Below are 23,571 nucleotides of genomic sequence, written 5' to 3'. Positions count from 1 at the left end.
GCGAAACATTTTCCATTAACGAGAATTTTGTTAATAATGGCAAAAGAGCAATATTTTTTTTAATCGACAAATATCACTGTATTAAAACCGTTGCAATTAATCACAATTAAAATCAAATTCATTAACAATTACGCGCGCGTTCTTCGACATTAAAAATTCATAAATGTGAGACACGAGAGGGCAGAATAAACGACGATAACGAGATAACATAAGTTTGAAATAAAACGATATTAGGGATCGATCGATAGCCGTGGAAAAATATCCTTGAGATTGAAATTTAGAACATGGGAGATATGTGTGCCGGTAGTGAGTTTCGTTTCATTATCACGGTATATTTTATTCAGTGTACACTGTATTCATTTCCCATGTGCGCTTCCCGCAAAAGGGGCGCGAAAAACCCCAGTGCGCCGCGGCCAGCCGTTTGCACATTTCCGCCGAATGAGCAGAATTTCGCGATGTTTCGGGGCTTCGTTAATTTCCGTAGACAATTTCATAGGAATATATAATTTTAGTTTGGTGTATACTCTTGATAGTTTGGCAGTTGAAGCAATCAAAGCATTTATCAATTTAATACATGCACCTCGACAAATATAATTTTTCCGACAACGCGGCGCAATATTTCAAGGTGCATAAATTAAGTATTAAACCGTTTAGTCTTCATTGTAGAATTATGTGCTCCTTGATTTCGAAAGACTTTGTGCCATAACTTATTTCACAGATATTTCCTTATAATTGAGTGATGTATAAATGATAAGTGATGAAATCTGGTTTCGTAAAAAAAACAAACAAAATATAGTATTAGCTTTAAGTTCGGAAAGAGAGGAGAGGTCCATTGTACTGTCCACTCAAAGTTTTTTCTCTTGGCGTTATTGATATTAGATTTCGATACTGCATGAGAAAAAAATACTTTCGTCATTGTAATATATTTCGTTTGCTTACTGACCTAAAAAACCATCGAGACTTTCCGCTTCGATATTTATAACCGACATATCGGATTTCTTAACATAAAGCATGAGAGCTGTGGCCTCAATAAAAGTCGCTGTACTGAACAGAATATTCCAATTAGCTCGGAAGGTCCATAGTAATAGTATTTGCTTCAATTTCCAGTCCACTTGGTGGCCCCAAATGGCGTTACCACGAGTTTCCCCCGTCCCATAATTCGATCTCGCCGATGAAATCTCATATTCGGCGCGTGTAAATAAGTAATAATGGAACGATTTCTCATCGTTGAACAGGAGTTTTAACTCGAATCGCCGAGCGGGCGAATGGCTGCGATTTCCCCGAGGAAGATGGGAGTTCCCGCGAGAGCGCAACGTAAGCGGGGTAAGTGAATGGGGAAGTCGGTGACGTGCGACGTCGTTGGGTGGAAAAACGCGATCGTTTCGAAGCGACGTCGATCGCGACTGATCGATCTCGAGGAACTACCACCGCCGACTCGTTCCTGACCGCGGTCAGGAATCGCCGCAGGGAATCAAATTAGTATCCTTCGGACGAAGGAGGAGCGCCTTGACGGACGCGGGTAGCGGGGAGCGTAAGGCGACCGTATTGGATTTCCAGGAGGTGGACGAGACTCCGATCGACCTCCTCCCGGGTGATGCCTTCCTGAGGCGGCGACATTCTCGCGGTCGTGCTCCAGGTCACCAGGGTGCGACCGACCGGAGAACATGGCCGATCTCGAGAGGATCAGGCTGGTGGTGCTCGGCGGTGCCGGGGTCGGCAAGAGTGCCATTATACGACGATTGCTCGGCCAGGGCTTCAGCGAGCGATACCGGCCCACCGTCGAAGATCTGTACTCGCGAGAATGCGTCCTCGGCACTCTGACGCTTAAGGTCGACCTCCTGGATACCGCGGGTAAGACGGGCTACCCTTTGTTATTTCCCGTTTCTCTCTAGCATATGAAACGTCTTTAAGTTGCTTTCGAGGAGACGTGTGTGACTGCAAAAATGCAGTGATACTTTTCTGGAAGAAAGACCGTTTCCATAATTTGACCAAGCGTTTTAAAGAATTGTTAGAAAGGTAGGAGAGATTAAAAACTACAAGTATATTTTAACTTGATTAATTGTTAGAATTTCGCACAAGCTGAAGCATATACTTTTGTTAAAGAATCACGTTGTAATAACACGACGTTTCATGTGCTACATTTATGGTATGCAACTCTTTGATACATAAGTTAATTAAGTGGAGATTTCATTAATTATTATTTGTTAATTCGATACATAAGTTAATTAGGTGGAGATTTTTATTAATTATTATTTGTATACTTTACTATTAATTACTATTATGTATTTAAATTGTGATACAAATCTCATTGCTAGTATAATCTCCTTATTATCAAGGTTGGGAAGTAAGTCGTTACTTGTAACGAAGTTACAGTTACAGTTACTTTTTCTGATAACTCTAACTTAACTTCGTTACTTTCTCTCCGTCTGTAACTGTAACTTAACTCAGTTACACTAATAGTTACTTTATATACTTTTTAAACCTCCACAGATTGCATTAGGCCTTGCATTTGCGCATAAACGCCTTTCTCGACGCTTCACAATTCAAATGCAGATTTGATATTTTTATTTTTATTGCAAGAAAGTAACTTTTTGAATAACTGTAACTGTAACGCGTTACATTTCAGAACTTGTAACTGCAACTAGTTACATTTTTAGCGATAAAAACTGTAACTAGATACTTTTATAAAGTAACTTTCCCAACCCTGCTTATTATTAATTTATCATCTCACTTTAAACTTTCGCGAATCTGTTTAGAAGAGCAGAAAATATAATAAGTCTCTGCATGACAAATTTTATATTTCTCTAAAAGCTATTATCTCCTGAAATTTTCTCCTCATTGAATCCGCTACGCGATATGACGAAATATAGTAAATGCTACGTGATACTATGCACATGCACACATTCTCGACGGTAAAACGTAATACTGAATGTTTTGATTGAAAACGAAGGGAGCTTCGATCTCGCCGGAATCGTGTATCAAATAAACGTAATTCAGTAGCGTTCAATACAAGTACATATATAGATGTAGATGCGCTCGTGCGCCTAGATATCCTTGATCTAGTCGGGACTGCGCAAGGATACATCGCGATAACTTTTTAGCGAGAGAGCAACAGAGTTTGCATCGGAGAAGCAGCGAGACGCATTGTATATAACAGATCAACTTATTTCTCATATATGCAGTAAAAATTTATCAAGAATAATGGCATCTTTTTCTAGACAACATTTGCAAAGATATCACAAATAAGTGTAATCTCCAATTTCAACGTATCCTTTAAATAAAAAGAAAGTAAAATGAAGTCGCGTGAATAAGAAGTTATTTTAAGTGGTATATTCTGTTTATACTTTGTACATTGCGCGAAACAACGACGCGAAATTTGTTCAGATATGTAGGAAGATTTTTTTCAGTCCCGTAAAGATCCATTAGATCAAATGAGTTTTGCTTTTATTTCTCCAGGTGACCTGCAGTTTCCCGCGATGAGGCGGTTGAGCATAGCCACCGCCCATGCGTTCCTGCTCGTGTACGCGACGTCGTCATTACCGAGTTTCGAATGCGTGAAACGTTGCTTCGAAGAAGTGAGAGAACAACGACCCGACTTTCAGGTGCGGCTTATTCAGATTTGCTCGCTCATGATTAATCCCGCAAAATTTATTGAATATTCAGCAGTTACCTCATTTATTCGCGATTCAAACCAAATTCCTCTATCTCGTATTTCGAGCAGCATGAATTGTTAATTTGTTACTCTCAATATTTATTACTGTGCACAATAGACCTGATGGAAAGACACTTGTACTCCCCCTCCCCTACGCGCGATACGATCTCATCAGCTAAATTTTACCGGAGAAACGATAGATAACAAAGACGTATTTTTCTTTCCAACAGGAAGTACCGATAGTCGTCGCCGGAAACAAGCTTGACTTAGCGCCAGCGCGAAGGGAAGTACCTATCGAGGACGTGAGCGAGTGGCTGTTTTGCGAATTGCCGAAACTACGTGCTAAAGTGATGGAGTGCTCGGCAAAGGACGACTACAACATTAAGGACGTATTCAGATGTTTCGTCACGCTTTCCAGAATCGTGCCGAAAAATCCTACCGGCGAGGTCGAGCAGTCGGGGCTCAGGAGAAGATGTTCGGCATACGGATCACGCAGGTATCATAACACTAACGTTATTTCCGGCGAATAAAGTCACTACGAGGTACTTGCGTTTTCCTATATAGGATATATTATAATAAGTTACTCGCTCGTTTCAAGAATAGTTTTAACTTAAAACTTCGAGGCAACCAAGGCAAAGAGATTTCGCGTTGTAACTCAATTCTTTTTGTTTTGAAGGAAAAATTAAGCCAGTTTAAATACTTAATGAATTCCGCACATGTGCGTTGCAATATAATCCGTTGAAACACTTTACAATACTACTAATGTCGGACGGGATCGTTGGCGTTTACGGTTTATTTGTTTAAAGATCGATTGCTCGTTGCTTAGCATTAATTAAGATGATTAAGTTTAAATTTTTCATGTCACCTATCACAAACAGGACCGTAATCTCGAAAGATATAGTGAATCGCTAAGTCAGGCTTACTTAACCCAGATAGTTGGTGCAAGCAGGCTTAAGATGAAGATTGCATCCAACGTAAATGAGAACTGAGAATTGTGAGAGGCACGTTTCGACTTAAATGTAAGATGAGACTATGGATTTAGGGGCAATGTAGTTTAATAATGAACTTTATTAAATTTTTTCCCTCCTTTTCAACTTAAAATGACAAACGTGGGGGAGAAATGTGTATAAATTATAAACGATGGATAAAAGTTATCGTCTAATAATTATTCCTACTTGAGAAACATCGGTTGTTTTTACTATAATATAAAAGTTATAAAGATTAAATTTTATAAAATAATTAAGTTCCTTTGCTATCGATAGAAATCAAGAAAAATCCGAAAACAAAGCCCTTGCCAGACCACGGACGTACTGATAACGTGTATTAAACTAGATTGCAATGTGAGTTCTTTAATCGACATATACGAAGGTAATTTCAGCCAACGACCTTAACCGCATTCGCAAACTCGCCATTTAGTCGCGTTTCGTTGTACGCGTTTCATCTGTCGACAGTATATATCAACAAAACAAGTATCCAATCTAAAAGGTTTTCAATGCACTTCCACGTCAAATCGCCATTGTCAAAGTAGATCAAATGTGAGCACAATTGCGAAACATTTAATACCGTTTTCGATACAGTTTCAATATCGTTTCACATTTCGTTTCGACGATTACTCTCGAACATTATTATTAATAATCGATAGTACTCGGGCTTGTAATCATTTGCATTGCTTGATTCTTTTTATTCGTTACCATACATTGTACTACGGTCATTTTGTCATGCACATATAGCAATTACACGCAACGTGTATTTGCAATCAATTAAAAAAAGAACACTGCATATCCTGACATATTACCATAAGAAAAATTAATTTCCTATTGCATCCATATAAATGCAATTTCTCTGGAGCCTGTCGATTCACAAAAGTGCCCGGGCCAAAATTTTATATTTCATATTGCCTTAACAGGAAGCTGTCCTGTTTAAATATTTATTTTCGTTCTCGCTTAATCATAACTCCATTTATAGAACTTATATAATTAATTGTGACAGTTTAATGGAGCGCTAGAGAGCTATATCACGGTATATTACTTTCATAAGTCTTAAACAATATTTACATTCCTTTGCTCTCAACTTTTCGCTGTCTTTTACTTAATCTCCTTTTGGGACAGTTCCCTTCTCAAGTTTTGGGCAATTGTCTCTCTCCCCAAGAAGAGACGTAAATTAATATGAGATTAGTAGAAAATATAAAATTATTAATATCAAAAGCGTTATCGATCCTTCATCCGAAATTAATAAAAGAGTAGAATAATACACGGCGCGGAAGGTAACGGAAGTTCAAAGGACGGGCCGGGGCATATTTTAGCGTTAATCAAGTCAACTACAATTTATAACTGTTTCTAACTCTCATCTATTATTGTTTTATCACAACGGAAAGGTCGGGTAGCCCGGGCGGCAGAACCGGCAGCGCGGGCCCCGTCGGGAATTCCCAGCAAGTGGTCGCCGCTCAGGGTTCTAGCGTCGTCTCCGTTACCGAGGAGGTGAAGAGCAAGCCACGCAGTCGCAGCCTGATCAGACGCACCTCGAGAAAAACGAAACAGCAGCTCAGAGATGCCCGCACCGATGACTGCAACATCTCTTAAATCAGCTGCCCCGGCAGGTAAACGAGTTTCGTCACGACCAGAAGTCCGTCTGGTCCCGATTATTGCGATGCAACGCGACAACGAGCAATCAAGTTGTTTTGATCAAGTGCGTTAAGGTAAGACTCGAGCTGACATTCGCGATTTGCAAGAGAACGAGATGAGAGCGGTCTTGCATATGGTTACATGAACGATGGACTAGCGTTTACTACTTACTCCGTTTTTAGCCACGGAGCTGCGAGAAGCAAGCGCGACACCGTAGATAAAATGATTAGTTTCAGAGGAAGTCTAGTTCGAAGCTCGAACATATACAAACCGTCGACTTTGTGAGATTTATACCAGAAAATACACGTGTATCGATAACAGGAGTATTGTCGTCAAGTATTAAGTTTGAAATTTATTTATCCCTTGGCAAATAATTTGGGGCAAAATGTGTTAAAAATCGTAATAAAGCTTTAAATATATCTTTTCACGAGAACGTAATTTTTTATATAAAAATTATAAAGGGAGAGATTAAATGATTTATTGAATTTATGTTACGAAAACTGCGAATTCAAATCGTAACAGCGTCACAGGTTTTTGTTATCGATATACACCTTTCTTGGAATATCCCCTGTATATAATGATATAAGTGTGAACGTGAAATTGGCGTTTAATGATGAACATGTAATTGTTTTCAACGAATGGATGAACTCTTATATTTCCCCGTGTAAATAATATGTTGATTTAAAGTATTCTTAGGATATTATATATGCAACATTTTCTTGGGATTATTTTTACACGTTCTCACAAAGTATTCCAAAAAGTATTATAAAGCGTATAAAGAAAGGATTTTAGTACGTATGGAAAGGTTTATTTAACAAGGTATACGGGGATGTTTACGTATAAAAGCAAGAAAGCACGCATATCGCTTTTCGAATATGTGTATACATATATATACAATTGCTCATAATTTCAAAAGAACACATACACTAATCAATCGTATATAATCCGCGAATTTAAAAGCGTTATTTCTCGAAAAAGTTATGATCTCAAGTCTGGGTTTCGCACGAAAGATTTACAAGATTAAAAAAATTTCTCGCGACGAGCATCTAAGGTCGCAACAGTGAGATGAAACTGAAAATATAATCTCGACAACGTCAATTTAAAAAGTACGGTTTTGTGAGAATCACCCCTTTTCGTTACTTGAGACAAGAAATTGAAGTATACACTTAACTTTTGATGCCACTCAAACAACGAATAATTGGCAAAAAATTTACAATTGTTACCTAAAGTAATTATAATATTAAAATGTTTAGCAAACCAAAATCAGTTCAAGTACTGTCTTAATCAAATACGAGAACTTCATAAAAAGAGACGCGCTGCGCTTAAATACTCATTACGACCAATTAAAATTTTCCGGTAGCAAAGACACGTTAAAAAATTTTTATTTCGCAATGCACGCGATGCACATCTTCGCGTAAATATTAATTCCGCTCGTGTTAAAAGAAGTTACCGTCGCGAGCAATGCCGTGGCGTAATAAGAAATTCGTTTGTAAATTATGAGTTGCATAATAGTCAAAGTAGAAAGTACCTTTTCCCGCTACCTCTCTGCGAACTCTATTATCAGATATGTGCTTTCCTCTTTGTTCATAAAATGACGATAAGCTACTGCAATAAATTGTGCAATCTGTATTTCAATATATTTTCCGGGAACGTGTTAAAACTTCATTCTTCGCTTCAAGATTTCATTCCTGAGTGCAACATTTTGCTTAACATGAATATTACTGATTTTAGATAAGTTTCACATTAAATAGGATGATTTTTACATAAGATTCGTGTGTGCTTGGAATTAATTCTTTCTTTATCACTCCACTTAAATTATTCTCTATTTGTATACAAACTTCACAGACGAGTAAGTGAATGACGATATTTCTAATTGTAAGATCGCGTATGTAGAAAATTGTTGGCAAACTATTTTATCGAAGCTTTTAATTGTGCGCTGTATTCTAATTTTGAAGTTAATCATATTGATCATATATACAAAGTGCACAATTAATCACATTGCAGTCATTGAGCGTGTTAATATCCCGAAAGTAATTGCAATAGTTAGGACTTATATATTTGTAACCTTTAGAAATTCCAGTGACGCATACCTACGGGAGATATATCGAAGCACATTATTTTAGATATTTGGATTTAGATAGGATAATAATTATAATATATAATTAAGGACGAATCGATAGAAACGACTCTCCTCCTTGTTCTATAATTAACTTTAACGAATCTCAGTCGTGCTGCAATTTCCCCAAGCTATTATAACATTTAACTTACTGTAATTATAACGTGATTATTTTATTGTTATCCATTATTTGTAAAATTTCCGTTGTAATATTTCTTTGACTGACATTCTCTTTAAAATTAAATTATTATTATCATTATAATTCAAAATAATATTATAATGTAGAATAATAACATGTATTAATATCGTTATTAGCAGCTGTGCTACTACCTACTCGCATTACTTCTGTTATAAATTACTTTGAAATATTTATCCGAGAAGAGACAATAATAACAAAACTAATTGTCGGAACAAAAGTTTCACCTGTACAAAAAAGTATTATTATCAAAATTAATGTCTTATCTCAAAGCTAATGGCTTTATTCACAAAGTTCAGAAAATGTGTTACGTACACCGACATAGAATTATTTACGGTACGCTTTTGTAGAGAGAATACATTTTTACCTCAAGAGAAATCAAAAGTAGTGCAGAAAGTATTGGAAGAAAACGTCAATATTTTGTATATGCAATTGTGAGGTAAGGGAAGATCTATCTACGTATATAAAATAGAACAGGAAGGAGACTCATATGCCATCGTAACTGAACCGATGCACAAAGGGGATTGAAGAAATACCACAAACTGAGACAACTATTGTAACGGTACTGAAATACGTGAAATACCTTGAATATATATTATAACGCGTAGATATTAAAACGTGTAATATAACGTCACATAATTAAGTAACTGTAAAAACCGAGGTAGCGAGGTATACGAATATTTCACGTGGTACCAGAGATAGTCGCGTGAAATATTCGCACACACGTTCGAGAGTTTTATCGTATAGCCATTACCGTCTCGTTAATTCGCGGTTGTACGAGAAATGCGTTTCCCCGAAAAATTATTTTAATAATATTTCGCATCTTATGTTCTGCATCGTAAAAGTACGAGTTGTCCTTGAATACGTATATTTCATCGAGAGAATAAGTTTATTCGAGAATACAATCTTAAAGTAAAGTACTTAGGTAGAAAATAAAGTGTTTCGATAACATTTTAGCTCAGATGTAGTTAGAAATTTTTAAACAAAAACTGGTATTTTGTGGATAAGAATCAAAAAACCTGTATGCTAACGACAGAATATCAATTAATTTAATTTGTCTCGCAATAAATTAAGTAGGAGTTAGCGCAAAGAAAACTTGTGCACGCGTGTATTATACTACAGTGTCTTCTGTGTAATAATAATCGGAGTGATAAAACTTTCAAGTTTGAAAAATCTGATCATCACAGAATATATATTTCTTTTTTAAGTAAAAAAAACGATTTTGATAAATTGACGATTTTAAATAAAACAGTAACGAACGACTATTAATCGTAAAACAATGTGATGAATTGCCGTTATAAGATTTTTGTAAAGTGATGATTTCGTTATATGTAATTCATTTATATTTCAATTTTTACGCCCACGTTAATTGGCTTATTATTTTAATTTTTTCGGCATTATTTTAACGTTACAGTTGACGCTTGAAAGTCTAGGCTATTTAAGAGACGAGAAGGAAACAAATTTCAATGAATATAAATGGAGATTAAGGCACGACAAAAGACACAGACTAAAAAAAGGATCAATCGCCGCTCTGTTAGGTAATGCGACTAGATTACGAATATTAATAACCGTCCCATTAAGATATTTTTCACGCGACCAAGGGGAAGTTATAAAGGTGAAAGGTATGTTCAGCGAGGTGAACTGAGATCGCGAGATGTTCTCGAGGTAAGTTCATTGTTAAAAAAAGAATATGTTTAACGAGTACCTCGCGAACTTCCCGCGCGAATGTATGCGTGAAGTTTTGTATTTTGACATTTTAATGCGAGAGAGCAGTGTATTTCTATCAGTTTTATCGTTTGTATAGCAAATGTGGGTGCGGTGTATCGTCGACAAACGTGTAAAAATTTACTCGAAGAGTTGCAATCAGTTTTTGAGAACGGCCACTGTCATATTTTATTAAGTTCACTTTGTATTTAGAATTGGTTGTAACACTTTTAATATGCGCTGAAAGGAGGCCGAAATATTTGCACTACAAACCCTTCTTCTAAAACATCAGAGTGTAATTCTATGACAAATTTTCATTTAAATTTTATAACTGGATCAGATTTTCATTTTATATTTATGTTCGATATTACGCATGTTAAATTTCACAGTTGAATTTCCCGAGTACAGTAATTTCCTGATACAGTAATTATGATAAAAGACACGTGCACACCTTGTAAAGTACAAATATTACAGAAATGCGTTAAATTTTTAACGAGCACGTTTCTTTTTCTGTTGAAAAAAAAACCCCTGAGAGATGTATTTATTGAAGTCTCGGGGAAATATCCCTTAGAAATAATTTAACGAATCGGAAGGAATGTAGACGTGGCGAAAACCGTGCGATACGGTAGCGGAAAAATCGCAACCGAGTAAAAGTGCAATTTAGATGGAAAAACCGGGTGGAGTTCTGAAGTTTAAACGGTTCAGCACACAGACCAGTTTTAGTTACATCGGGCAGATTTTGCGCGCCTTTGCCGACGATAACACAAACGCAATTTCGTTGCGGCTGTTGTGGCGAACATTCTCTCCTGTGTCCATGAAACTTCACGCGACCCCAGCGAGGGATTTCTTGAGACAGACCCTATGCCTATCGAACTTTACTTGTACCTTCCAACGCCCCCTTCTACGCATGATTTACGCGATATGTATATTCTAAATAACGATCGAGCCAACTCAATCCTTATATAAATACGTACACAATGGACCAAAGTCTATCGGAACTTGGATGTTGACTTGGCAAAGACTATTATCCTGCGCGGGACTTGAGAAAATTGTAGCACGATAGCTTTCGAGGGCAAGACGCTCTTAACGGGACAATAGTCTTCAGCCAGTTAATAACAATCAATTCTTCTTTGCAGCACCGATTATCTCGCAAATAGAACGAGTAAATCAGACACCGAGTAGCCTCACGTACGCTAAGCTTCCAAGCGCGGGTACGTGCAATTATTTCCTCTGGTTTGCCGATAATCGGGACTTTTGCAGCAAATCTCTTTCGTATACTAGCACTCACCTAATCCGCCGTGTCGTCGCGCGCAGAAGTGAAGGACACGATCCACATCCTTGTTCTCCGAAGCTCCGGGGCGATGCGTGAGCGTCCACTAATTTCCAATTCCTTAAGCTTACTCTCGCAAACAAGCGGAATGGCCGGGTAATGTCCCTGTAAATAATTGATTGCCCAAACTCTCGATATATACATATACACGTATAATTAGATATGTGTTCCCAGATGATGCTATACACGTTATCGGTAATCGGCGCGCCACCGTGTGTCTATATTTATATATATATATGTGTGTGTGTGTGTGTGTGTGTTGTGTAATTCTCTACGCCAGCGTTTCTCAAACTTTTTAGCCCCACGACCCTGCCCCCTCACAAAAGCGTAAAAAATCGCCGTGCAAAATCCAACGGGATCAAGCGAGGCTATTTTGCTCAGTTAAAGAAAACTTTTGTTACACGAAAAAAAAAAGATGTATCAACAAAATCAGTGCAATTGAAATGAAATCGTTGAAACAACGTCGGGGTATTAACGAATGAAAAACATCAGACAGTTGTCTGAATAATCTGGATATTTAGTTCAGTGCTTAAAATTAAAATCCATAGCAAGTACAATCGAGTGAATTGTTCAGGCTTGTGGTAGTCGTTGAACGTTTCATTCAAACAACTTCATTTTTACCCCGTGTACGATCTTTATTTCGCGAGATCCCCCTGAAACGTTACCGCGACCCCCAGTTTGAAAAACGCTGCTCTACGCGGAATATCTCTCGAAGATGCACGCGTAGTTTGGACGTTTATTGAAATGGTTTTTTTAGCCGGCGACGTCGTATCATCGCGTCAATATCACCGAGAAAAATGTCCGATTAAATACAATCGGATAATCCAATTACATAATAACAAACGGACATATCCGATTAAATTGTATATCCGATGAAAAATGTGGTCGGTTTTTTCAATCGAGTTTCATCGGTAACTGCATTTCATCGGATGTGTCCATAATTCAATCGGAAAACGTAATCGGAAAAATTAACCATCGGAAACGCTATTTAATTGGTTTATCCGATGGAAATTTGTCTCAGTGTACACTTTGTACATTCCTCCGCTTTTGTAAAATAATTAACGCAACATTGCTGCTCTTGCGCGAGTAAACAGGCGCGTGCTGATGAATTTAAAGCGGAACGGCAAAGCGAGACGACGCGAAAGTTCGACGGCCCGAGCTCGGCGGACTTTTTATCGCCGAGATCGAGCCGTATCAGTCCGGATTTTTCGACGCGAAACGTTCGGAATGATACGAGAATGATTTAACTCGGACAATAGAAGCGCGAGGCGCTTCGCATGGATTTTAATCCCCGGCGAATCTTTTCGCGTTTTATCGCCGACGGAGGCACTTTGGACGCTCCGAAAAATGGTTGAACATTATTTTGAATCCACCGACCTACTTTTCGCCTCTGCTCGCGCGTAAAATATGTTACGGATATCCGGAGTACGCGTGCACTTCCGGCCTATGCACACATGTAGCGTGTAAGACGAAGAGGGGAGAAAAAGGACGGAGGCTAAGCTATAAATGAATGGAAAGGGGAGAAATTGGACGTGCGGGAAGTCTCTATCTAATGTCTTGCCTGTATAAAGTATTAGTACCTGTATTTACGGCACTCGTGTATCTTAACGCCTTGCTTATCGGCCGGCGTTTACCGCAGTTAATTTGTAATCCAGGTCGCAAAATTCGCACATAATAAAGTTACGAATGTGCTTAATGTAACACGTTGATATGATGTGCGCTGAAATTGCGCACTTAGGGCCAGTTTCACAAACGTCGGTCAACCGCTGACCGAAGACTAATTGATTCCCCGCCTCTTCTTAGATAACAAAGTAGAAAAAAATAGAAAGTTGACTGCCCAGCGAGAAATGATTCGTCGATCGACGTCGAAACGACGTCGAATCGACATCGACACCGTCGAATTGACGTCGATTCGACATCGTTTCGACGTCGATCGACGAATCATTTCTCACTGGGTGGACTCTGGTTAACAGTTGACTGACGTTTGTGAAATCGGCCCTTATAGACGTCGTAAATTAGGGGTAAATGGCTAGAAATAGGAATATACGGAGGGGAAAGTGTGGGAGATGAAGCAACAATCCCTCTTTCCGGTGGAGCGATTGATATTCCGGAAGTTAGTTTGCTCCTCGAGCGTACAGGACGATATCGCGGACGCGTGATCCGGTGGAGGCCCCGCGAGGACATATTGCTTATTCGTTTTTCCAACGAAGCGAAACGACGTCGCGCTCGCGCGGCGCAAGCGACGCCGACGCGAGGCAAAAAAAAATGGCGGGGCTACCGCGCTGAAGCTCGAGAGGGTTTCGTTTCGCGCGCGTCGATCGCGAGCTGGACGGTAATGAAGACGTTAAGAGGAGAACCGACCCAGGCAGCACACACGCCTAGAGGACGTCATAAAGACGACGTTTTTGGACGTGCACGCGTAAAAGACACGCGCGTGCTGTCTGGGAACAAAATCCGAATTGTTCAACTGTACTTATGCTTACGCCTACACACCCACATACACACTTTCTCGCTCTCTTTCTCGCTGTTGAGAGAAGTAGCGTCTCGTAGAATTACTTAGCTTACCTTGTATCGCTGTCGACGAGCTTACGGGAACGCGATGCGACGCGATGCGACGCGAGAGGCATTGCACGGGACGAGGCGACGCGATGCAACACGGGAAGAGCTGCACCGGGCGAAGCGACGCGAAGTTTGGCGCGCTTGGCGCGCTTGGCGGGAGACGCGCTTCCGAGGGTTCCGAGACCCCGCCGGCCGCGAACCAACGTTTCCAAGGCCGGTATTCATAACGCGGCGTCTACAATGAGACTTCAAGGCGTAAGATTTAGGAAATGAATAATCGAATGTGAAGAGAATACTCGACTGTAAGTGCCCATCTACAATAAAGATTTAAACCCGAAGCCTTAAGAAATTGGCCAATCACAGTCGCGCATTCTACTCATATCTGACCGTTATTGGTCAATTTCTTAAGGCTTAGATCATCTATTGTAGACTGGGACTAATTGGTCAATTTCCCAAATCTTACGTCTCGAAATGTCATTGTAGACACGCGTCGCGTGTCCCAACGTACTTCTGCTTGGCCCGACGACCAACACCGTCACTTAAATTGTTAATAAAACGACGGCATTGGTCGCGGGGCAAACAGGAGCATGTGAGGCATGCGACGCGAACGGACCTATAGTCAGATCTTATGCTCATAGACTACGGCGTATGTAAAGATGATCTTAAGACGATCTTAAATATAAAATATTCGATATGCATACGGTGTGAAGTGAGACATACGAAAGGGATAGCCAATGAAAATCCGATTATATTTCGACTGGTTCTACGCACGTCTATGAAATGTATTTCTATGACGCTGTGACGTCACTCTCGCGACAAAATCAGCTCGCTCGCATTCGTATGCATATATATGCAGAATCCTCGAAATATGTAGAATAAATTTAAAAAAAAAAGTCCGATTAACTCTTTTAATAGGGGATTCTTTTGCGCTGCGCTCGCTGTATGATTCGAATATTTTTTTCTTAACGAAGTGACTATTGAAACAGAAGTAATTTAATTTACAGTTTATTGAAATAATCTCTCTCTCTCTCTCTCTCTCCCTTGAAAAATGCAGTATAGAGAATAAATTTTATTTTTTTGTCACCGAATTCACGGAATGTGACACGGAGAAAATTACAATTCGTGAACTGTGCCGGACGAAACATTTTTAACACTCACATAGACGCACAGTGCGCGATACTTAACCCCTTCGGTGCGCAGAAACGACGATCTCAATTTTGTGTAGAATATTCTTCTGTGCACGCACGTGCGTTACTTGTCGCGGCACACTTTTTCGCCCGTTAATCAATAACGTTATTTACATTGATGTTGTCGCAAACCGATCTCGAACATCACGCCGACGCGGACGCGCAAATTCGGCGAGGGGCAGCGGACATACGATGCGAAGTGAGGCACACGAACGACGGCCAATCAAAATCCGATTAAATTACGGCGGGTTTTACATATCTCTCACGGAAATATGTTTCCGTGACATCGCTATTAAAAAAAAATTGAAACGCCTCGTTCGTCTCCGTTAATTGCTATCGCATAATATAATGAACTTTTTTAATCCCGATTAATTTCTTTAATAGAGGATTCTTTCGCATTACATTCACATTGCAACTCGAAGTAATTTTTTTTAACAAAGTGATCATTGAAATAGACATAATTAAATTACTGCCTATTGATATAACATTCTCTCTCTCTCTCTCTCTCTCTCTCTCTCTCTCTCTCTCTCTCTCTCTCTCTCTCTCTCTCACACACATATTTAGATATTATTTTATTAAAAACTATTTTTATCTTCATGTATTACGTAAAAAAGATTATAATGATACAATTAATGTATTTGTGCGCAATTTTTTTACATTCTGTCTAGTATTCTTTTTTGCAACATTTTCTCTTGCACATTCTTCATATTTGTCATACAAGCGGACGTAGATTAAATTCTTGGGAAAAAAAAGAGAGAAAGAAATATTATCGGTACAAATAAGATAAAATTTCCGTCGAATTTTCATTTTTGCGCAAGTTAAATCAAACATTTTACAAATCCGTTTTTACCGTCGTGATAAAGAATCGCGAGATAAATACGATCACAAACGAGCCGGAACAATGTATATCGATTTTTAATTCGCAATTAATATTATTTAATTAAGAATTTCCATACTTCTAAGGCAAAAACTCATGAAATAAAAACACTCGATATTTTCCCCCTCGTTAGTATTTCGACGATAAGAAAATTTCATAGGAAATTTACAATATGCACACATTTTTCGACGTGAAAGGAGCAAGCTTCCTATTTTACACTTGATTATCGATTCAATGGCAATCCCGTGAATGAGGACGTTGAAAGAATCGAAGGGAGGAAGCGTAAAGCTGGAGAATGGGGCTCGAGACGTTCCAGAGTTTCACGAGTATCTCACGACGAAACCAAAATGAATCTTTCAAACAAATCTGATCTTTTAAAGAGGACCAAAGAATCGCGCGCCTCGCGCCCCAATTTACTTTCCCAATCAACAACAACCGAGCTTAAACAATCAAACCATTTTTCAAGTCATCGCAAACGATTTCGAGAACGCTCGAATCGTCGCGACTAAGGCCCGGTTTCACCAAACGTCGCTTAACTTTAACTCATGTTTGTCTCTTTCTAAAGTAACAGTTGAAAAGAGAAAAAAGAAAGTACGATTTGAGCTACGCTTAAAGTTAAGCAACGCTGGTAAAACCGGGCCTAACAGATGTAACGTTGGACAAAGTGTCGCGTTTGACCAATCTCCCAGTATCGTTGTTTCTTCGTATGTGTGTGTGTGCGAGCACCGTATTCCGCAATTCTTTGCACGCTACATCGGACATTTGAGCGACTTTTTATAATCAACTTGGTACACCTTGGTACATCCGATAATTACTCGATCCTAGCCACGGTTGAGCCCCGGATGACTCCGACCGAACTCCGATTAACTTAATCGGCAATTAATTCGACCGGCGGGATCGCTCGCGATGAAGTTTCTAACTACATTCTAAACTCATCCTCCCTAATCCAGTCTCTCCTTGCATTTGTCAGAGCATCGGTCTATCCATATTGATTCTATTCGTACTGTTAGCAACAGCGAGTACACCTTTTTATTTTACAGCAGTACGCCGCACGTTTAATAGTGTTACTTGACAGCAGTTAATCGCCAGTTGAATTAATCCAAGGTTGGTCGAAGTCACCCTTGGTACGACGAGGAAAGCCCACTGGCTTGGTGGCAGTGATCTCTTCCACTTTTCCTTACCGGTTCGTTGTTGCTCTCCGAATACCTGAACAGACTTATCGTTAATTGAAACTGCGGTGCCTGTCACTGTATAGTCCTTGATTCACAGATTGTATTTATCGTACCTCTGATGTATACAGGATCTTATATATCTTCTCCTCCTAATGTAAATTCTACTGAATATTGTAGTTCGTAGACCGGACCGGCGACCAACTTTACCTATCGCTACATTGTCAGGACGCAAGAGACGATTATTCGTTGTTTCTTTTCTTTAATTAAGGAGAATCTGTACATCGTGCGACATATTGTCTGAAAATACACATCAAAAGAGAAAAACGAATGTTGATATTACCGAATACTCTTCGTAAATAAGAAATTCATTATGAATGTATTACATTACGTAAGTCTCGCAATTAAAAGATTATTAAAGAAACCTTATACTTTGCAAGTCTCGAATGTATATGATTCCCGCAAGTGACTCCCGCAACGCGGACCTGGCAGCACGGAAGGATCGGGGAGAAAACTCCGGCAAGGTAAACGACACAAGTCTTACAAAGTTTCCTTAATTCTTTTTTATTCTCTTTTTCATAATAAATAATCCATAACAATATATTTTTATACACATAGGAATTTACAATTACGTAAGCAGCTACAGCACGTAAATTCTCTATCAGCCTCGTTAAATGAAAAATAAAATGTAGGTGACTTCTTTTTACCTATTATTCTCTCACGGACACTGCGATATTGGAATTCTACGAGGAAATAGTGGTAACATTCGAGTTCGTGTCCGAATTGCATTCATTGTCCGTTCCTTGGAATAAATATTTGAAATGCTGCACGTATGGCTGACAATGTTCCCCCTTCGTGAAGGCCGTGGTGTTGTGCAGCCTCAAATTGCGCTGCTCGAAGAACTTGAAGACCGAGTGAAAGAGCGTCGCGTCGTCGGTAGCTTTCGCCGCCTCCAAGAATTTCCTCGCAGATACTTGATCCGCCATTCCAACCGACCGAACGTACCTGAAGCGTGAATATACAATGAATACGCGTGGAAATGTTAACGCGATCAGAATAGCGTTCCGAATTACCGTAGGGCAGCCAAGATGTGTCCCTTCGATAGAAGCACCTCGATTATCTCCTCGTGCGCGTTTCCCAGTCGTTTCAGCATGTCCAAGGCTAATTGATGCGCCGCCGGATACAGGTTTTCTAGGGAGAGCAGCAGGCAGGCCAACGGCTTCGAATCAGCGACTACGTGATACTGTAACAATTGATGGAGCTGATAGTAAGCTTTTCGGTGTACCAATGTTGTGATGACTAATTCGTGCAAGTAATGTTGCACTGGTATTCCGTGTTCAGCCAATGATCTGCAAAACCAAACGATTACTCGTGTAGAATAAACTACCCCCGATAAGATTATTACAAGTTACCGCCTACTGCTGATATACCTGATATACTCGAGTAGAACCCATATTATCATCTTTGGTTCTATCGTATCCTCCGGAAATTTCGATAATATGTGACTGTACATGTCGCTTTGATCGAGCAACAGCTTATACTTGAAATTTTCAGCCACCGTTGTTACATTTTTAACGTTACTCTGCAAAGGCGTTCCCATCTGCAATCGACGATTGAACGTGCTTAATACCGCTCATTATCAAAGTAATTATATAGAGGAAAGTCCCCTATTATGAAATAGGACTCTAATATGGGATAGTGGAGTTACTATTAAATTAATAGGAATCATCAGTTGGATATTCATTGTTGGATTGTGTAATCGTTGCGAAAAAGATTTGTAATTGAATTTGGGTGTTAAAAACCTGCTATCTCATATTAGAAATCTAACTGATAATAGAGAACTTTCCTCTACATACAAAGGAGAGGAATATAATTTAGTATTACCTGGTTTTGTATTTCGTTTTCTAGATAATTTCTGTATACAAAATTAAGTTTGTCGAATATGGTCGGCATCTCCATTAAACTTACAGGTAACTGGCTCATAAAACTCTGCAGGACTTGTATTAACATCTGCTTGGCGGTTGACCGTTGCATTAAAAATTCCACCAGAAGCACCTTATCCGTGATTAGCTTCACCAAAGTTTCTAGCCTGAGCTCGACATACCTGTTTCGTTATTGATAAATTAGCGAGATCGCGCACGAATAAAAAGACACCAAGAGATATCGTAATTAACCAAACGTACCATAAACAACCCAATTTTACATCAATTATTATATTTGGTTGGAAAACAACCCAATTAGGGGAATCTGTACAGTGTTAAGATTTAATATTCGGATCAATAAATGTCAAGGTATTATTATAAATATTCAAACACTAGAATAACATTAACATACTCGAGACATCCGACAAAAGGATACATAACTGGCATGGTTGATACATCTGATCAGACAAGGTTGCACCCGGCACTTTAAGATTGAAAGGCTTAATCGGCTTCGCCGTAGTTATACTCGTGTGATGCATTATCGTCCCATCGCTCACGCCAGATAGCATAATGTCGAATATCATTGACGTCTACATAAACATACAAACGTAAGTTACGATATTTAAAATAAACTTGTCCACGTCCAATGTGTACCTTTGATGCTTGGTGATGAACAATGATGAGATTATCAACAATGTTTATAGCAAATCGGCCACCGACGTCCAATTTTAACATGTGACTCTTTTTAATGGTCATCATTCTGCAAGAAAACGTATAGCTGTATGGCGCAGACTACGAATTGCAAACCGTGTTCAAGGAATGAGCCTCACTTGTGTACAGTGTAGACGTATACGAATGCTGTTCCCATCGAGCGGTTGGCTCCCGGTTGGTGACGTAACAAAATTATGCAAGGCATCCCATACAACACGGCCAACGCCACGTCCCTTTCGGAAACTGCCAGCTTGCCCGGTTTCGTCACGCCATGCTCGACTGGAACATCACAGCAGAGAAATATTTTTGCACGGCTCAATAATTAAATTATTAACAAACGTCACGTCCTACTGACTTTCAAATTTTGTCAACTTGTGCAGATTGCCGGGCGTAACGTGTAACGCTTGTATCTGATTGCCGACCGTGCCAGATGACAGTAAGACCAGATAACTCTTGGGACAGAACACGAACCAGTTTACGCCCAAGCTCAAGCACTTGAGCGCTCGGACGTTACGTTTCTCCGGGTTGACCTGTAATAACAGCGTCGACTTCAGCGTCGAAATTTTCTCCAATATAAGATAACAACACGGAAGGAACGATATATATGAATCTCCCGCACTTGAAACAGTTCTACTCCGTGATCCGTGACCACAAGTATCTCGGTGCCGTGAGTCCACACGAAGCCCAGTATTACGGCGTTCTTTCCCTTGCACGACTGCGAGTACTCGACGTGATCCAGGCCGGAGGCGGAGGAGTAATTGACAAATTCCACCGACAAGTGGGTGCGCTGGATCGCGAGCACGTTCATGTCGGGGGAGAACTTGATGGATATCACCGGGCCCTTGTCCTCCATCCGGAAGTTCAGGTTCTGGTCCGGGCCCTTAACGAGCACTCCTGTAACACCTCCCGAGCGGACGGCGAACACCTGTACGCAACATGATATCTCGTCATTGTGTCGGATCGGGGCGAGAGGGGGGGGTCTCACGTGTAAAGTCGACTAACTTGCTGCTTCGAATCATCGAAAAACACATTCGTGAGGCAGCTGACCGATTCGAACCTGATGGGATCGGGTGACAGCTCCAGGTAGTAATCATCGCTCTTTCCCCGATCATCAGCTTCCATGTCTGGCATATCTGATCATCTGATCCTACCAGACGTTTGACAGCTCTCTCTCCTCTCTCTCCGCTCTCCGGTGCGCTTCTAGACAGAAGTCTGCTAGAAAGCAGAGAGAAACCTGAGAGCGGCCATCCCGGCGTTTTGCCTGTTACCGTTTTCGCTCGACTGATTCCAGCGCTTTACGCCCATTTTCATTTTTGGAACTATTCCGCTACACCCATTTTCAAGTACTGCCGATAAAGTCTCTAATTGGTGCGTGTCCGTGCTATACGCCCATTTTTCAAGCGGGTAATGCAGTGCCCAATTTTGGTTGTATTCCGTGCTGCATGCATAAAATGTCGGTAACAGGAGAGTACGTTATTGTTAATACGTGTAGAGAGAGAAAGAGAGAGAGCCGTGACGAGTTGAGCCACGGTTGTACGGCATCTAACTCAATGGTCTCTTCCTTTTAACGCGTCAGCAAATGTAAGATAATAAATATAAGCTAAGCACAAAGGCACAGATAGACAAAAGTACTGCAGCAAGAATGCTTCTAGCGGTTTTAAGATAAACACGTGCAAAGCTGCGACGATACCAAACGTATCGTGTTCCAAGCGAACGATTGCAGTTCTTTAGATTGATTTCTCTGAAATAAAACACCGATGCCATACTATCTATAAACTTTCTACCAATAAACTTGTCGCAAAATAGTTCTGAATGATTAACAATTTCATACACTGTACGAGCAAAGAAAAGATACAACTAAGCAATTAATATGATATTTAAATTACATTTATATGAAATGTATTTTATATTATTAGGTATACAACGTTAAATTCAATATATTTAAGTCTCAACTTTAACGTAATCTTATTGAATTCGAGTAGAATGACACTTTTATACAACCTTTAAATTTAATTTAGGGAGAATCATGACCAGTCGATTATCGTTTCCCCCGGCGAATCGAGGGCCGGCAAAACGGTCTCCGCAAAGTACACCATGCGGTATTTCGCGACCGTCGGCGGATCGGCAACGGAGACGCAGATCGAGAAGAAGGTTCTCGCCTCGTCGCCTATCATGGAGGCGATCGGTAATGCGAAGACTACCAGGAACGACAACTCCTCTAGATTCGGAAAGTTTATCGAGATCCAGTTCAACAAGAACTATCACATCACCGGCGCGAGCATGAGGACCTACCTGCTAGAGAAGTCGTGGTGTTCCAAGCGAACGAGGAGCGAAACTATCATATCTTCTATCAGATGTGCTCGGCGGCGAAGCGTCTTCCACAGCTGCACCTGTCTGACCAGGATCAGTTCCACTATCTTAATCAGGGCAACAACCCCAGGATCGTCCACGGCGTGGACGATCTCGTGTACTTCGATGAGACGATAAGTGCACTGACGATGCTCGGCTTTACGTCCAAACAGCAGGACGACATGCTGCGCATACTGGCGGCCATTCTACATCTGGGTAACGTAGATATAAGCAGTTGCGTGATCAAGAACGCGAAGGACGGCGAAGTGGACACCGAGTCCAGCCACATTTCACCGTCGGACCGGCACCTACTTGTTCTCTCCGAGCTGCTGGGCGTCGAAGTGAGCGCGTTGCGCAAGTGGCTGTGCCATCGGAAGATCGTTTCGACACGAGAGGTCTTTCTGAAGTCTATGACCGTGGAGCAGGCGATCGGCGCGCGGGACGCCCTGGCCAAGCACATCTATGCCGAGCTCTTCAACTGGATCGTGACTAACATCAACAGCTCCCTGCAGTCACCCTATCAGGCGCACTGTTTCATCGGCGTACTGGACATTTACGGCTTCGAAACGTTTGAGATAAACTCGTTCGAACAGTTCTGCATCAACTATGCGAACGAGAAGCTCCAGCCGCAGTTCAATCAGCACGTCTTCAAGCTGGAGCAGGAGGAATATTTGAAAGAGGACATCGAATGGACCTTCATTGACTTTTACGACAATCAGCCGTGCATCGATCTGATTGAGACCAAACTTGGCAGTCTGGATCTCCTCGACGAGGAGTACCGCATGCCGAAGGGTTCGGATGCCTCCTGGGCAGAGAAGTTGTACACCAAGTGCATCAAGTCTAAGCACTTTGAGAAACCGCGATTCGGCACTTCGGCCTTTCTTATCCATCACTTCGCCGATCTCGTGCAATACGAAACCGTGGGCTTCCTGGAGAAGAATCGCGATACCGTAATCGAAGAACAAGTGGACGTGCTAAGGAGCGGCAAAAACAAACTGCTCAGGAGGCTGTTCTCTGAAGAGGACCCCAAGCTGACAGTGCCGCATACAAGAGTGAAAGTGTCCGCTCAGAAGATCGTGCCGACGAGCGCAGCGAACAAGCAGAATAAAAAGATGGTCGGCTCGCAGTTCCGTGATTCCCTCAATATGCTGATGGCCACGCTGAACGCTACGACGCCA

The 23,571-nt window shown here is 40.6% G+C and overlaps 3 protein-coding genes across 5 annotated transcripts in view; 2 read left to right on the top strand and 1 right to left on the bottom strand.

Moving 5' to 3' along the window:
• Positions 1-8,620, top strand: part of LOC105569989 (GTP-binding protein Di-Ras2) — a 76,851-nt gene extending 68,231 nt beyond the window's left edge. For all 3 annotated transcript variants that reach the window (XM_012026887.1, XM_012026889.1, XM_012026888.1), the window contains exons 5-8: positions 1,236-1,851; positions 3,457-3,602; positions 3,883-4,148; positions 6,027-8,620. In XM_012026887.1, coding sequence (XP_011882277.1) covers positions 1,665-1,851; positions 3,457-3,602; positions 3,883-4,148; positions 6,027-6,231 — 804 coding nt within the window. In that variant the 5' untranslated portion in view covers positions 1,236-1,664 and the 3' untranslated portion in view covers positions 6,232-8,620. The remainder of the gene's footprint in view (positions 1-1,235; positions 1,852-3,456; positions 3,603-3,882; positions 4,149-6,026) is intronic.
• Positions 8,621-17,956: 9,336 nt separating this feature from the next.
• On the bottom strand, positions 17,957-21,244 carry LOC105569987 (uncharacterized protein C18orf8). The gene is made up of 11 exons (XM_012026885.1): positions 21,047-21,244; positions 20,664-20,969; positions 20,400-20,574; positions 20,164-20,323; positions 19,988-20,093; positions 19,770-19,923; positions 19,595-19,658; positions 19,296-19,515; positions 18,842-19,011; positions 18,485-18,760; positions 17,957-18,416 (listed from the first exon to the last, which is right to left on the bottom strand). The coding sequence occupies exons 1-11, from the start codon at positions 21,173-21,175 to the stop codon at positions 18,155-18,157; spliced, it is 2,022 nt and encodes a 673-aa protein (XP_011882275.1). The 5' UTR covers positions 21,176-21,244; the 3' UTR covers positions 17,957-18,154.
• Positions 21,245-21,504: 260 nt separating this feature from the next.
• Positions 21,505-23,571, top strand: part of LOC105570106 (unconventional myosin-Vb-like) — a 6,441-nt gene continuing 4,374 nt past the window's right edge. Inside the window, 3 exon segments of the mRNA XM_012027071.1 lie at positions 21,505-21,625; positions 22,063-22,346; positions 22,349-23,567. Coding sequence (XP_011882461.1) covers positions 21,624-21,625; positions 22,063-22,346; positions 22,349-23,567 — 1,505 coding nt within the window. The 5' untranslated portion in view covers positions 21,505-21,623.

This window comes from Vollenhovia emeryi, unplaced genomic scaffold (genome assembly GCF_000949405.1).
Source record: "Vollenhovia emeryi isolate VEMERY1.0 unplaced genomic scaffold, V.emery_V1.0 DF939122.1, whole genome shotgun sequence".
Taxonomy (NCBI): domain Eukaryota; kingdom Metazoa; phylum Arthropoda; class Insecta; order Hymenoptera; family Formicidae; genus Vollenhovia; species Vollenhovia emeryi.
This window is presented reverse-complemented; position numbering and strand designations above follow the sequence as displayed.

Excerpts from the sequence above, each read along its gene's own strand:
- LOC105569987 (XM_012026885.1), bottom strand. The coding sequence starts at position 21,175 with ATGCCAGACATGGAAGCTGATGATCGGGGAAAGAGCGATGATTACTAC. Across the intron at positions 20,575-20,663 it reads ACGGAGTAGAACTGTTTCAA|GTCAACCCGGAGAAACGTAA; the intron begins GTGCGGGAGATT and ends CTGTTATTACAG. Across the intron at positions 18,417-18,484 it reads CACATCTTGGCTGCCCTACG|GTACGTTCGGTCGGTTGGAA; the intron begins GTAATTCGGAAC and ends TTCACGCTTCAG.